The sequence below is a fragment of the Esox lucius genome, chromosome 12 (assembly GCF_011004845.1).
Source record: "Esox lucius isolate fEsoLuc1 chromosome 12, fEsoLuc1.pri, whole genome shotgun sequence".
In the NCBI taxonomy this organism is placed as follows: domain Eukaryota; kingdom Metazoa; phylum Chordata; class Actinopteri; order Esociformes; family Esocidae; genus Esox; species Esox lucius.
Genome location: NC_047580.1, coordinates 26,637,661 through 26,650,089, shown reverse-complemented (window position 1 = coordinate 26,650,089; position 12,429 = coordinate 26,637,661). Strand labels below are relative to the sequence as shown.

Genomic DNA, 12,429 nt, shown 5'->3' with positions numbered 1-12,429 from the left:
CTACAGAATAACATTTTTAAAACATGTTGAAGAACATTAAGCATCCACAGAAGGGTTCAGTTCAATATCTAAACTGAAATGTTTAAAAACAGGTCGCTGATGACCGTACAATCTACGAGAGGTCACTGCGCTATAAAAGACTGGCTCGGTTTACCATTACGTCGGCTCTCAAAGTGAGTGCGTGCCGAAGCTCACGCGTTACCTAAATCTAGAACGTCAACTCCCAGATAGCCATGCAACTTAAAAACTACACAACCCATAGAGCTGACATACTGAGCATGCGTGTTAGGTGTCCAAAAACCAGATAGGATGTACAAACTACAAACCCTGGTTCTTTGAGAGCGGTTGAGAGCTTACAAGAACTACAATTCGACTTCCATCGAGTTGCGCAGTGTGTATTTCTAGCCCTTTAAATGTACGTGCAAAATGGCTGCACAGGTCGACTTAGTCCGTATTAAAGTAGAAAATAAGGTAAGGGGCCGTCTTGACAAATTAGCCAAAGAAAAGAAGAAGAAGAAAAAGAGGGAACTGTCACCGTCAGCAGATAAACGTCAGCGTTCGTCCAAAAAGGAAGCGAAGAAAGTGAAGCTCCATCTTCACCACCATCACCCACAGCATGTTCAACAGCAGCGGATACACCAGCCGCATCAGCCCCAGCAGAATGGACAGAAACAACCACGCAACTCCAGCACCGAAAAACCTTCCCTGCATCACCGCCAGCAGCAACATCATCACAAGAACACCAACGATGCAAAAGACCCGCACCTACAACCCCCTCTGTCTGCGCAGGTGGTACACGGTGCAACCAAGTTGTTGGAGAGCAAGAAAGCACTTCCCCCGGTTCTGCCTCCGGTGCCGCCTGGACTGTTCAGTTTCACGCCCCTCAAACTGGCCAAGGCCAAGATACAGGAGAACAAGGAAAAGAACCGCGAGAAAGAACTTAAACTCAAACCCAAGAAAGAAAACACGGAGGCTAATGTTAAACATGGAGTAGGCCTGTGTAAGAAAAGGAAAGGTAGGTTATTCTCCAAATTCTATTAAATACATTAATGTTACTATGCACAATTGCTTTAACCTTTGAAATAACAGTTTAGTCAGAGGAACAATATAAAATCTGTTGTTTTTACACATTCAAAACCAGCCAGCATGTATCACGCCCAAGCACATTTTAGTCATTTAGCAATCTAGAGTCACAAAAGGTGATGTTCGGCCTACAAGCAGTTGGAAAAACACATTGTAGGATGTAGGACAAATAACGTGCATGTTGATAAACAACTTTATTCCCATGCCTGAACCCAGAGCACCATCATGATGAGAACAGCCAGGCCCAGTCCTTGGAGGAGTACTTGATGAGGAAAAAGAAAAAGAAGAGGAGGCACCACGAGGAAGAACACGGCAAGCGGATCCGCACGTACAACAAGGAGGTCCAGACCGTGTGCGGAGGTCTAACTGACCACAGTCCTTCAGACCACCTTGGCCCCACAAAGAAGGAGGGCAAACACTGTCCGACTGGTGCATCCGTCCCCAACAACCACTACACCCTTAAAGGAGTACCCACCCATCCCGCCTTCCTCTCCCCCCAGGACCACTTCATCCGTAGCTCGTTTCTGCAGACTGGCACAGTTTATGGACGCTTCATTCACGAAGAGCGCCAGGCCAACGGAGGTGCATCGGTCCTGCACGCCTACGCCGATGAACTGGCCTCTCTACAGCCAGGAGAGATGGAGAGCTTTGCCCAGGAGTTCCTGGAGCTGGCCTTCGCTGAGAGGCCTGTAGGAGCGGCACGTTACTCCTTGGCTGTTGTGCATGGGGCAGCTGCGTATCTACCAGATTTCCTGGATTACTTTGCCTTCAACTTCCCCTCCACGCCGGTCAAGATGGAGCTTCTAGGAAAGAAGGATATTGAAACGACTACTATCGCTAACTTTCACTCTCAGGTGCAGTATTAAAATAATATTGTGGAAGTGATTTGTTCGTAACCTAGTATTGCCTGTTTATTTATTTTTTAATTGGCCTACGTTATACTGAGCGTTGTCACCAGCTGCTGGGCCTGGAGAGCTGCTGGGAGTGGTCAGGCTTTGAGTCTAGCCACTCATCCACACATCAAACAGGCTGATATGTTGTTAAAGCGAATCAACTGTTATAACAATGTTTGAACAGGACTATGGCTGTTTCAGCGGTACTTACCTAATAAAAAAGTTAGTTTTGCAGCCAGTCTGTTCACCAGCCTGTAATTGACCCAGTCCAAAGTACACAGATGTGCCCATGCTCCCTTTCAGCGACAGACTTAACATTTTCCATGTGCCCATGCTCCCTCTAGGTCTAATGGAGTGGCTGTTGACTTTGTTGTTGAGTTTTTTGGTTGTTTGAAAAGACCAATGGACACTCATAGGACTATAGTTCTTCACACAGTTTAAAATTACAGTTAGCCTAGTGCTTGTTTAATGCTCCCTTTCCACTGGGATAGCCAAGGGCTTCTAACCAGTTATACGGGGAAGCAAACAGAATACACTGTGAACAGTGCCTTTTGCCCGAACAGTGCATGGTTATCTTGCATTGAGATTTACCCAAATCAAGCATGTTAACTTGCATGAAAAAAGTGGGATGTTAGTGTTTCAATTGTTTCACAGGATTGAAAAAGCCTTTTCCATAGGACTGATTTCAGTTTTATTGCAGCTGTGTTTAGTTCACGTCTGCACTCATTTTCCAAACCTTGTGCCTTGTTTTGTCACCTACACTCATTGTGTCTGTTGACCTGATGGCCTACTGGTAGGTATAGGAGCAGTCTTGTCCTATAAGACACATCTGTCTGGTCTCACCTTTAAATAAAAAGTTCAGAAGCTGGTACAAAACTCAACATGATTTAGCAGACGCTCCTATCCAAAGAAACTTACAGTAGTGAGATCATAGTCTAAAGTTTGGACACACCTGCTCATCGATGGGTATTTCTTATTTTTGCTATTTTCCACATTGTAAAATAACAGTAAAGACATCAAAACTATGAAAAAGCACATAAAATCATGAAATAATCAAAAGTGTTAAAGAAATCAAAATAGATTTATATTTTGATTCTTCGAAGTAGTCACCTTTTGCCTTGATGACAGCCTTGCACACTTCTGGCATTCTGTCAACCAGCGTCAAGAGGTAGTCATCTTGAATGCTTTTCCAACAATCTTGGAGTTGAAAAACTCTGCTGCCAACAAGTGCTGAGCGCTTCTTGGCTGCTTTTCCTCCATTCTGCGGTCCAGCTCACCCAAACTATCTCAATCAGGTAGAGGTTGGGTAATTGTCAAGGCCAGGTCATTTGATGCAACACTCCATCACTCAAATTCTTGGTCAAAAAGCTCTTACACAGCCTGGAGGTGTGTTTTGGGTCATTGTCCTGTTGAAAAACAAATGATAGTCCCACAAAGCACAAACCAGATGGGGTGGCGTATCGCTGGAAAATGATGTGGTTGCATTGCTGATAGAGTGTCTCTTAATCAAAATAAATAGCTGCGAAGCACCCCCACACCATCACACCATCTCCATGCTTCACGGTGGGAACCACACATGCAGACATCATCTGTTCACCCACTCTGCGTCTCAATACGGCTGTTGGAACCAAAAATCTCAAATTTGGACTTATAGCTGCGAAGCACCCCCACACCATCACACCATCTCCATGCTTCACGGTGGGAACCACACATGCAGACATCATCTGTTCACCCACTCTGCATCTCAATACGGCTGTTGGAACCAAAAATCTCAAATTTGGACTTATTAGACCAAATGTGTCTGTTACTTTTGCAAGAATACAAAGTAACTTTCAACATTCTTGAAATGTTCTGTAATGACTGACCTTCATGTCTTAAAGTAATGATGGATGGTTGTTTCTCTTTCCAAATTAAGCTATTCTTGCACAAATATGGACTACTACAGTACAGACATTATTATGGACTTCTGTATACAGCCCTACCATGTCACAACGCAACTAATTGGACCATACACATTAAGAAGGAAAGACATTTCAGAAATCGACTTTTAAGAAGGCAGACCTGTTAATTGAAATGCATTCCAGGTGGCTGCCTCATGAACCTGGTTGAGAGAATAAGAGTGTGCAGAGCTGTCATCAAGTCAAAGGAAAATAGTGAAATTACAGAAATACCACTGAATGAGTAGTGTTTCCAAACTTTTGCCTGGTACTGTAGATTTTTCATTCCTGTCGTTCTGGCCGCCCCATTTCAGTCAAACGCTTAACTCTCACCTTGTGTGCTGCCTGTAGGTGGGTCGGACCTACTGCTCTGGGACCTACCGGGCCGGTCCCATGAGACAGATCAGTCTGGTTGGAGCAATGTCCGAGGAGGTGGGGGACTACTTTCCGGAGTTCCTGGACATGCTGGAAGAGTCCCCTTTCCTGAAGGTTAGAGGACGTAGAGATGTTAAAAGTGTTGTGCCTAGGCTTGACCAATGAATAGGACGTGTCAGTGTCTACACTACTGTCTTTCTGTGGTTTCATGTTTGCCTAATGGTCATACATTCATTTTAGAAAGGAAATCTAGCTCCACGGTTTGCCTATAGCTATTTGTTACTGACTTGAGAGGGACCTGCAGTTATTCCTTATTATTCATAGGCCTTTGATCCTTGTATGAATGGTTCTATGTTTGCAGTGTCTACTTTTCCCCCCCTGAAAGTCTGTCTGTCTGTTCAGATGACCCTGCCTTGGGGCAGCCTTTCCAGCCTGAAGTTGGACTGTCGTTCGCAGAGCGATGACGGGCCCATCATGTGGGTTCGGCCGGGCGAGCAGATGGTGCCAACTGCTGACATGCCCAAGTCACCCTTCAAGCGACGCAGGTAGGTACACATCCCCCAGTCCTTATCACTGACACAGTAATATAGCATTAACTAAGAAATTGCTGGGTTAAGTAAATGAATAACGCATTATTCATTTTATTGCCAGTGAAGATCGACGTTTGTCAGGTTTGAGTAATTTAGAAGACCGTCTTCTTTAGAGGAATTTCCTGTAGGGAATTCATACATTGTCATACTTTTCATGCTGGCCCACCTTGGGAATGGACCTGACAACCCTGGCTTTGTGAGAGCCATCCTACACCAACTAGGCTACTCAGCACTCCTCTATGTCCTTACGGTCTCCCTCAACCCTTCTTTCTGTTCCCCCTTTTTTCCTTCTCACTCTCTTCTACTCTCCCTCTCGTTCCTTCTCTGCTGGTGGATGACTGTGGACTGTGCTGCTCTCGTTAACTTCCCTTGTAGGTCCATGAATGAGATCAAGAACCTTCACTACCTGCCCCGGACGAGTGAGCCCAGAGAGGTTCTGTTTGAGGACCGCACCAAGGCCCACGCGGACCATGTGGGCCAGAGCTTTGATTGGCAGAGTACGGCAGCCGTGGGTGTGCTGAAGGCCGTTCAGTTTGGAGAGTGGTGAGTATTCATTGGAAGTGGTGCAGTTTGGGGATGTTCGGTGTTACTGTCATCATAATGGACGCTAGTTATTTGTTAAGCTGCTTCGATGTTCCACCGTCCGTTGTATCAAACTGTGTACGTTGGGAGCGTTCCGGTCAGCTAAATTCATTGGTTGTCCCTCTTGTGATCTACAGGAGTGAGCGTCCAAGGATAACCAAAGATGTGGTGTGTTTCCACGCTGAGGACTTCAACGATGTCGTCCAGCGGCTGCAGCTAGACCTGTATGAACCGCCTGTGTCCCAGGTAGGACCCCATGCCTCTAACCCTGAGCCAGGAATCACCAGGCAATGTAGTTGGCACCCTGGGACAGCACATCAATGTTTTACTGGAGCCAGTAACTTAGGCCCGTGTGATACCAGTGGAGATGATCTCTCCCAGCGGTGAGTGGGGAGCCCGGCAGGCAGGGTCAGCAAAGATTTTGTTAGTCTAGTACCTAGCTGTTCACCTGAACACCCCTGGGCCAGAATAAACTCAGTCATGAGAGATGAGTCTTAAGACTTAAATGTAATATGTCATCTTTTGTCACATCCTCTCCATGAGATCACACTAGGTCCCGTGTTAAGGATCTAAGGGAGCTGACACGGAGGACAGGAAGGCCTTGGAATAGATTACATTATGTAACATACAGTTGTGCTCAAAAGTTTGCATACCCTTGGAGAATTGGTAATATGTGTGCTATTTGTAAAGAAAACATGAGTGAGCTGTCAAAACACGTCTTTTTTTCCTATGGGATTCACATTCAACTGTAGGTCATAACAGAATGGCGCGATCATAAAACAAAACATGTCAACAAAGAAAAAAGTTAACTGACCCCTGTTCAAAAGTCTGCATACCCTTAGTTCTTAATACTGTGTATTGCTCCCTTTAGCATCAATGACAGTGTGCATTCTTTTGTAATAGTTGTCTATGAGGCCTTGAATTCTTGCAGGTGGTATAGCTGCCCATTCATCTTGGCTAAATGTCTACAGGTCATACAGTCTTTGGTCGTCTTGCATGAAACACACATTTGAGATCTCCCCAGAGTGGCTCGACAACATTAAGGTCAGGAGATTGTAATGACCACTCCAGAACCTTCACCTTCTTCTGCTGGAACCACTGGAGGGTCAACTTGGCCTTGTGCTTAGGGTGATTGTCATGCTGGAAAGTCCAAGAGTTTCCCATGTGCAGCTTTCATGCAGAAGAATGCAAATTGTCTGCCAGTATTTTCAAGATAACATGCTGCATTCATCTTGCCATCAGGTTTCACAAGATTCCCTGTACCTTTAGAGCTCAATCATGCTTCACATTGGTGATGGTATTCTTTTCACTGTAGGCCTTGTTGAACCCTTTCCAAATATAGCGCTTATGGTTGTGACCATAACGTTCTATTTTGGGCTTGTCACACCAATTTACAGTGTACCAGAAGCTGTGAGGCATGTCAAGGTGTTTATAACCAGGCTTTTTTGTGGCATTGGTGCAGTACAGGTGTCTTTCTGGCAACTCAACTATGCTGCTTATTTTTGTTCAAGTATCATCGTATTGTGCTCATTGAAACAACCACACCGTCTTTTTCCAGAGCAGCCTATATTTCTTTTGAGGTTACCTGTGGGTTTTTCTTTGTATCCATAATAATTCTTCTGGCAGTTTTGGCTGAAATCTTTCTTGGTCTACCTGACCTTGGCTTGGTATTGAGATCACTGAATTTTCCACTTCTTAATAAGTGATTGAACAGTACTGACTGGCATTTGCAAGGCTTTGGACATACACTCACCTAAAGGATTATTAGGAACACCATACGAATACTGTGTTTGACCCCCTTTCGCCTGGAGAACTGCCTTAATTCTACGTTGCATTGATTCAACAAGGTGCTGAAAGCATTCTTTAGAAATGTTGGCCCATATTGATAGGATAGTATCTTGCAGTTGATGGAGATTTGTCATGTTCAAGAAACCAATTTGAAATGATTCGAGCTTTGTGACATGGTGCATTATCCTACTGGAAGTAGCCATCAGAGGATGGGTACATGGTGGTCATAAAGGGATGGACATGGTCAGAAACAATGCTCAGGTAGGCCGTGGCATTTAAACAATGCCCAATTGGCACTAAGGGGCCTAAAGTGTGCCAAGAAAACATCCCCCACACCATTACACCACCACCACCAGCCTGCACAGTGGTAACAAGGCATGATGGATCCATGTTCTCATTCTGTTTACGCCAAATTCTGACTCTACCATCTGAATGTCTCAACAGAAATCGAGACTCATCAGACCAGGCAACATTCTTCCAGTCTTCAACTGTCCAATTTTGGTGAGCTTGTGCAAATTGTAGCCTCTTTTTTCTATTTGTAGTGGAGATGAGTGGTACTCGGTGGGGTCTTCTGCCGTTGTAGCCCATCCGCCTCAAGGTTGTGCGTGTTGTGGCTTCCCAAATGCTTTGCTGCATACCTCGGTTGTAACGAGTGGTTATTTCAGTCAAAGTTGCTCTTCTATCAGCTTGAATCAGTCGGCCCATTCTCCTCTGACCTCTAGCATCAACAAGGCATTTTCGCCCACAGGACTGCCGCATACTGGATGTTTTTCCCTTTTCACACCGTTCTTTGTAAACCCAAGAAATGGTTGTGCGTGAAAATCCCAGTAACTGAGCAGATTGTGAAATACTCAGACCGGCCCGTCTGGCACCAACAACCATGCCACGCTCAAAATTGCTTAAATCACCTTTCTTTCTCATTCTGACATTCAGTTTGGAGTTCAGGAGATTGTCTTGACCAGGACCACACCCCTAAATGCATTGAAGCAACTGCCATGTGATTGGTTGATTAGATAATTGCATTAATGAGAAATTGAACAGATGTTCCTAATAATCCTTTAGGTGAGTGTGTTTTTATATCCTTTTTCATCTTTATTAAGTTCAATTTCCTTGTTTGGACAGTTCTTTTCTGCTCCCCATGGCTCAGTATCTAGCCTGCTCAGTGCATCCATGTGAACGCCAACAAACTCATTGCCTATTTATACACAGACGCCAATTGCAATTTAAAAAGCCACTGGTGTGGGAAATTCACCTTTAATTGCCATTTTCATCTGTGTGTGTCACCTTGTGTGTCTGTAACAAGGCCAAACATTCAAGGGTATGTAAACTTTTGATCAGGGCCATTTGGACGATTTCTGTTATCATTATGATTTAAAAAGGAACCAACCAACTATGTCATAATAAATGGCTTCATATGATCACTATCCTTAAATAAAAGACAGTTATTTTCATGATCGGTCATATTTTCAAAATCATTGCCAGAATTTCTGCCAGGTTATGCAAAATTAGGGGCACAACTGTATACTGCTGCATCATTGAAGCCAATTGTACAGTGAGGGGGAAAATTTGTTGATCCCCTGCTGATTTTGTATGTTCGCCCACTGACAAAGAAATGATCTGTCTAACATTTTAATGGTACGTTTATTTGAACAGTGAGAGACAGAATAACGACAACAAAAAATCCACATGTCAAAAATGTTATAAATTGATTTGCATTTTAATGAGTGAAATAAGTATTTGACCCCTCTGCAAAACATGACTTAGTACTTCATGGCAAAACCCTTGTTGGCAATCAGAAGTCAGACTTTTCTTGTAGTTGGCCACCATGTTTGCACACATCTCAGGAGGGATTTTGTCCCACTCCTCTTGGCAGATCTTCTCCAAGTCAATAATGTTTTGAGGCTGACATTTGGCATATTGAACCTTCAGCTCCCTCCCCAGATTTTCAATGAGATTAAGGTCTGGAGACTGGCTAGGCCACTCCAGGACCTTAATGTGCTTCTTCTTGAGCCACTCCTTTGTTGCCTTGGCTGTGTGTTTTGCGTCATTGTCATGCTTGAATACTTATCCACGACCCATTTTCAATGCCCTGGCTGAGGGAAGGAAGTTTCTCACCCAAGATTTGACGGTACATGGCCCCGTCCATCGTCCCTTTGATGCGGTGAAGTTGTCCTGTCCCCTTAGCAGGAACCCAAAGCATAATGTTTCCACCTCCATGTTTGACGGTGGGGATGGTGTTCTTGGGGTCATGGGTAGCATTCCTCCTCCTCCAAACACAGCTTGTTGAGTTTATGCCAAAGAGCTCGATTTTGGTCTCATCTGACCACAACACTTTCACCCAGTTCTCCTCTGAATCATTCAGATGTTCACTGGCAAACTTCAGACGGGCCTGTACATGTGCTTTCTTGAGCAGGGGGGCCTTGCGGGCGCTGCAGGATTTCAGTCCTTCACAGCGTAGTGTGTTACCAATTGTTTTCTTGGTGACTATGGTCCCAGCTGGCTTGAGATAATTGACAAGATCCTCCCGTGTAGTCCTGGGCTGATTTCTCATCGTTCTCATGTTCATTGTAACTGCACGAGGTGAGATCTGGCATGGAGCCCCAGACCAAGGGAGATTGACAGTTCTTTTGTGTTTCCTCCAATTGCGAATAATCGCACCAACTGTTGTCACCTTCTCACCAAGCTGCTTGGCGATGGTCTTTTAGCCTATTCCAGCCTTGTGTAGGTCCTCAATCTTGTCCCTGACATCCTTGGACAGCTCTTTGGTCTTGGCCATGGTGGAGAGTTTGGAATCTGATTGCTTCTGTGGACAGGTGTCTTTTATACAGGTAACAAGCTGAGATTAGGAGCACTCCCTTTAAGAGTGTGCTCCTAATCTCAGCTCGTTAGCTGTATAAAAGACACCTGGGAGCCAGAAATCTTTGTGATTGAGAGGGGATGAAATACTTATTTCACTCAGTAAAATGCAAATCAATTTATAAAATTTTTTAAATGTGTTTTTCTGGATTTTTTGTTGTTATTCTGTCTCTCGCTGTTCAAATAAACCTACCATTAAAATTATAGACTGATCATTTCTTTGTCAGTAGGCACATGTACAAAATCCGCAGGGGATCAAATAATTCTCCCCCCTCACTGTACAAGTCGCGTTGTGACACATTGATGGCCCCAGGGGTCTTGCAGCGGTTGGTGGGGTGGGTGATTGTCATGATATGTTTGTTGATCAGAGAATGCGCCGTCCTCCAAGCATGAATATACTGGAAAATACTTCTTGGTTCTGTGGTAAGTGGGATGACAAGCAGCATTGTTTGGCTGTATGTGTGCGTCAGAGGTCCTGATCATTCTCTTTCCCGAGCCTGCTGGGGAGTTGTTGCAACATTGAAAAATGTGAAGGAATGTATGAAAAACTCTGGTGCCCGAGGAAGACCACTCCTGCTTAGTCAGTTAGGTCCCATTAACAGCCAGGCGTTACCGGGGAGTCTTACTGCTGCTGTGTGGGAATGAGCCGGTAATTCTGTGTCCCTGCAGTGTGTCCAGTGGGTGGACGACGCCAAGCTGAACCAGCTGAGGCGGGAGGGCATCCGCTATGTCCGCGTGCAGCTGTGTGACGACGACATCTACTTCATCCCCCGGAACGTTATCCACCAGTTCAAGACCGTCTCTGCGGTCTGTAGCCTGGCCTGGCACATCCGTCTCAGACAGTACCATGAGGAGAAGGATGGGGAGGAACACTGCAAACTGAAGAACAATGACCAGAGCACTACATCAGGTCAAATATTATCTTCCCAGACAGCAAAGAGAGACGCAACGTGGGGAGCCTCGGTCAAGATGGAGGAACCACTTTTCCAGAGACCTGCTACTCCACCCAGAGAGCCCCAGCAGACCACTTTTCAGTCTGCCAAGTTGGTCCACCTCCCCCCTCCCTACCTGGGCCTCAACGCCACTGTGACCGCCTCCGCTGGCTCCGGCTCAGGTTTTAACAGTTTGAACCCACAGCCCCTGGTCTGGCCTCCCTCTGGTCTGGACTACAACTCCCCCCGACCCCACAGCCATTCTGACCTCCGCAAATGACCCCCCCCCACCTTAAACGTACAATACTTCAGCTTTTTTAGAGCTTATTTAAAGGAATGTGACTGCATTTATAACTGACGTTCCTGGGTAAAAAAAGTTAATAAAAAAATAACATTTTTGAAGTTATTCTTAAATTATTTCAGAATATATTGTATTCTTTTTTTATATGTAAATGTTTCAGAGACAAACCCAGAATTATTTTTTTTCTTAGCCATAATGTATAATGTACATTTAGAAATATTTGTCAGAAAAATTTGGTTTTTATATTTGTTGTACCTGAAACCGAGATCCCTCTATGGATTTGTTTCATGAGTTACAGATGCAACTTGCTTTGCAAGTTGGGAGAGACAACCAAGGTGTATATCGTACATTGCCAAATACATTTTTGGAGAAAAGTGCCTGCCACACAAGAAACAGCAATCAAGTCTCATTTTTGTTTGGACTTTCTGAGACTTTCTGTAAAGGTGAATTTATTGAAAGTTATTTTCCCAAGTTGTTATACTCATTTTTGTCTGTTCTTCAAAGATGCAGATGGCCTGAGGTTTTCATTATTTTTATTATTGGATGGTGTATTAATTTATTTGTAAAGTATGTAATAATAAAACTATTCACTGTAAGCAATGAATTACATGTTCTGGCATTTGACACACAGTGCAAACTGAGGACATCAATCTTCAGCTAAAATCATAGCTCGCAGCCATTATAATTTTTTATTATATTAGTCTTGCTTTAACTTTGAGCCATTTCTATTTGTGTTAAGCCGTTTAAGAAATTCTCTGGGCCCAAAATCAATTTTGAAACTATCAGGAACCACACAGGTTCTTATAGTTAAATGTAACCTATTAGATAGATTAGCCTGTTGTGTTGTTGTATTTGGAATTATGTGTCAATGCACTTATTGTATGTCATACAGGTTTTCTAAATGTTTTGATAAAAATGTCATAACCATTTTTTGTGTGAAGTATCCATAGTGGGTGTAAATATGTAGTAGGTGAATTCTGAGTGTGGTGTAGTTCTTCACTCTTTAGTGTTGTCTGCTTTGCAGTTGTCTGTCTGGTGGAAGCTATGTTTAAAAAATGAATTCCCCCAGTAGACTGAGGAAGAGTTTGTCGT

General features: G+C 44.1%; 1 protein-coding gene across 1 annotated transcript; it reads left to right on the top strand.

Moving 5' to 3' along the window:
* The first annotated feature begins 74 nt into the window (after nucleotides 1-74).
* On the top strand, nucleotides 75-11,453 carry LOC105028686 (lysine-specific demethylase 9). Its single transcript, XM_010901600.5, has 7 exons — nucleotides 75-1,015; nucleotides 1,300-1,937; nucleotides 4,265-4,402; nucleotides 4,691-4,833; nucleotides 5,254-5,421; nucleotides 5,598-5,706; nucleotides 10,774-11,453. Exons 1-7 carry the CDS (start codon nucleotides 427-429, stop codon nucleotides 11,314-11,316), a joined length of 2,328 nt encoding a protein of 775 aa, XP_010899902.1. The 5' UTR covers nucleotides 75-426; the 3' UTR covers nucleotides 11,317-11,453.
* The last annotated feature ends 976 nt before the right edge of the window (nucleotides 11,454-12,429 follow it).